Below are 2,764 nucleotides of genomic sequence, written 5' to 3'. Positions count from 1 at the left end.
AAATTAATGCGGTGACAAATATGTAGTTAGTGAAAAAAGTTTTTTAACATATAATTTTGTATAAATCGCTACTATCTATATGGTAATAGTTATTGATAATTAAATTAAAATTTTGAAAGTTTTATTTCAAAATAAACATCTTATTTATTATGAATTTTGATATTTGATAGTCTAATATTTGTTCTCTATAATTATATAAAATAATCAAAATGCTCACGGGTTTAGAATATAGAGAGACAAGGTGTTTTGTTATGGTACTCTATAGTGTAAAAATGACCCAGGGGAAATTTTATGAGAAAAATCTAACCATACCAAAGGCTTTGGTGATTACGAGTTTAGAATAGACAGAGACAAGGTGTTTTGTTATGGCACGCTCTAGTGTAAAAATGACCAAGTAGAAATTTTATGAGAAAAATATAACCATACGAAAGACTTTAGTAATTACGAAGTGATTTTAATGATTAGTAACACAATCATCTCAAGACTCTCATAAACTAACAAACAAAAAATATATATAATACTTGAATTTGACTGAAAAAACTTTGCATTTAAATTACATTTATGACATAAAAATAAAACAAATTGATTTGATTATTAAATTAATTTTTATATTTACTTTAAATCAATTATTTAATAAATAGTTGTATTAACTAATTTTTATAGTTAAAAACTATTTCTTATAAATAAATAATTAATATTATAATAAATTATTTTAAATAATCGCAGAGTGGAAAGTCCTTTCCTAGAGGAGCTTCGACCAAGAGACGAAGGATGCCTAAACCGACACTGGATGATTCCGGCGAAAAACGGACAATTCCGGAGAAAAAATTGCGTCAAAGGAGACAACAAATTGGGAGCCATAGCCCGGAGGTTTCTTTCCAGGAAGTATCTGTTGGGGAGGCTGATTTTTTTCGGTTAATTAACAGAAGAATTCAGGTGTATTGGAGTATGGACGAGGCTTGGTATACTGGTTTGCTTAAACGCTATGATCCGACAAATAAACTACATCTTGTTGTTTATGATGATGGCGAAGATGAATGGGTTTCGCTGGAGCGGGATAAGGTCAAGATTCAAATACTCGTTCCTGGTGAATTTTCAACCATACCCAATAGCGGTATTGGGCAGAGCAAGCGTGATGATTTAGACATTAGAAGTTTAGAGCATACCAGGCAAGGTGACATCAAATGTTTGCAGCAGGTTGGTACTTATTGTATACAAGAGAGTGGAATTGATAGTTCACAGAAGAAGAGTAGTAGAAGGAAGGTTTTGAGAGAAGAGCAGAAGGATGGCATGGGCGCTATTGGGAGTTCGCAGAAGAAAACTACTAGAATGAATGTTTTGAAAGAGGAGCAGAAGGACGGCATTGAGCAGAAGGATGATATGGAAGCAATTGAGAATTCGCAGAAGAAAACTACTAGAAAAAATGTTTTGAAAGAGGAGAAGAAGGATGGTAGTGATGTGTCAGAGAAACGAAATTCTAAGCGAGGGAAACAGTTTCATGTTAATGATGGTAGACTGGTTCAGCAAGCCAGGTCTATCACGGATATCAGAGAGCAACTTAAACCAGCAAATGAGGATAGGGAGAGTCCAATTGCTAGCGTGTCCAACCGTTCTAGCAGTATTGATGGTAGTCGGGTTCAGCATGCAAGGTCTATGACGGATGCCAGTTAGCAACTTAAACCATCAAACGAGGATAGGAGGAACCCAATTGCTAGCGTATCCATCAGAAATGCGGGTCTATCCATGACACACGGTGTTCGCCGTCTGGAGGTGACAGGTTCTGCCACCTCGATCGACTGGGTTGACACACGGTGTTCGCCGTCTGGAGGTGACAGGTTCCGCCACCTCGATCGACTGGGTTGAGACCTCGTTCATGAGGGTTCAGATTCACGAGGGATACTCTGCATTCCTCTGTAGACAGAGGTATGTACCCAGGTTTAGCTTTTCCTCTTAAAGAGTTTGGAAACCCTAATTCAATTTTCTCTTTCCTGCAGGACTTCGACAACTCACTCTCCAAATGGGTGGTTCGAAAGGGACACAGTGCCTCTGCCATCTTCAACCACAGGTTGGCATTCTGAGGCTAGATATAACCTCTGTATGTTGGTTAGGAAAAACTTACAGTTTTGGGTATTATTTTGAAACCCTTGCAGGGGTTCTGTTTGAGTTCGGTTTTTACAGCAGAATATGTAATAGACTACTTGTTATGATTTAGCCGTCGAGGCCACAGCTTCTTGCGTTGCCATTTAATTGTATTTCTAAATTTTAATCTGAATCCAGTGTAATTTAATTATGAACTGTGCATGAATGTATTTTTCTGTTCTGAACATTTAGATCTCAGTTAATCTCCACTGCAAAGGCAGATTTCACCCCTCTTTACCAGCACGTTAATTAACTCGTTTTCATCATATTATCTATGTTTTCATTTCTATAGTGTATTCGCAATACATACTTCAGCCTGAAGTCGGCCTATATGATTAGTTGTTTCACTGCATAATATTTTCATTTTCAGATCGGTGGCTAGGTAACAGAGGTTTCAGTCCTCATTCTTCTCTATTTTTTTTTTAAATTTTAATCCCTTATGTTAAAGGAATTATGTCTAGTAAAGTCCAGAACAATTTAAGTTTTTAACTGGCCTGTCTCTAAAAACGTTTTCCTTCACTCTGATTGTACCTTAGTCTCCAACCCAACAACAGACCTTGGCTCTTTGGTCTGCAGATTTCCCAGGGTTTGGAAGTCTTTCGCTACCTGTTAACAGTACCCTCTT

General features: G+C 36.9%; 1 protein-coding gene across 2 annotated transcripts; it reads left to right on the top strand.

Annotated features, from left to right (window-relative positions):
- Nucleotides 1–727: 727 nt before the first annotated feature.
- Nucleotides 728–2,229, top strand: LOC149171369 (uncharacterized). 2 transcript variants are annotated; one of them, XM_089427467.1, is made up of 3 exons: nucleotides 728–1,777; nucleotides 1,836–1,923; nucleotides 1,995–2,229. In XM_089427467.1, exon 1 carries the CDS (start codon nucleotides 772–774, stop codon nucleotides 1,669–1,671), a length of 900 nt encoding a protein of 299 aa, XP_089283593.1. In that variant the 5' UTR covers nucleotides 728–771; the 3' UTR covers nucleotides 1,672–1,777; nucleotides 1,836–1,923; nucleotides 1,995–2,229. The 2 variants fall into 2 exon arrangements, with proteins under 2 accessions (XP_089283593.1, XP_089283592.1); XM_089427466.1 differs by having other exon boundaries at nucleotides 1,836–2,229.
- Nucleotides 2,230–2,764: the final 535 nt, after the last annotated feature.

Source organism: Pinus tabuliformis, chromosome 4_2, assembly GCF_031772625.1.
Source record: "Pinus tabuliformis cultivar Carrire ecotype Pingquan chromosome 4_2, CPIR1, whole genome shotgun sequence".
Taxonomy (NCBI): Eukaryota; Viridiplantae; Streptophyta; class Pinopsida; order Pinales; family Pinaceae; genus Pinus; species Pinus tabuliformis.
This window is presented reverse-complemented; position numbering and strand designations above follow the sequence as displayed.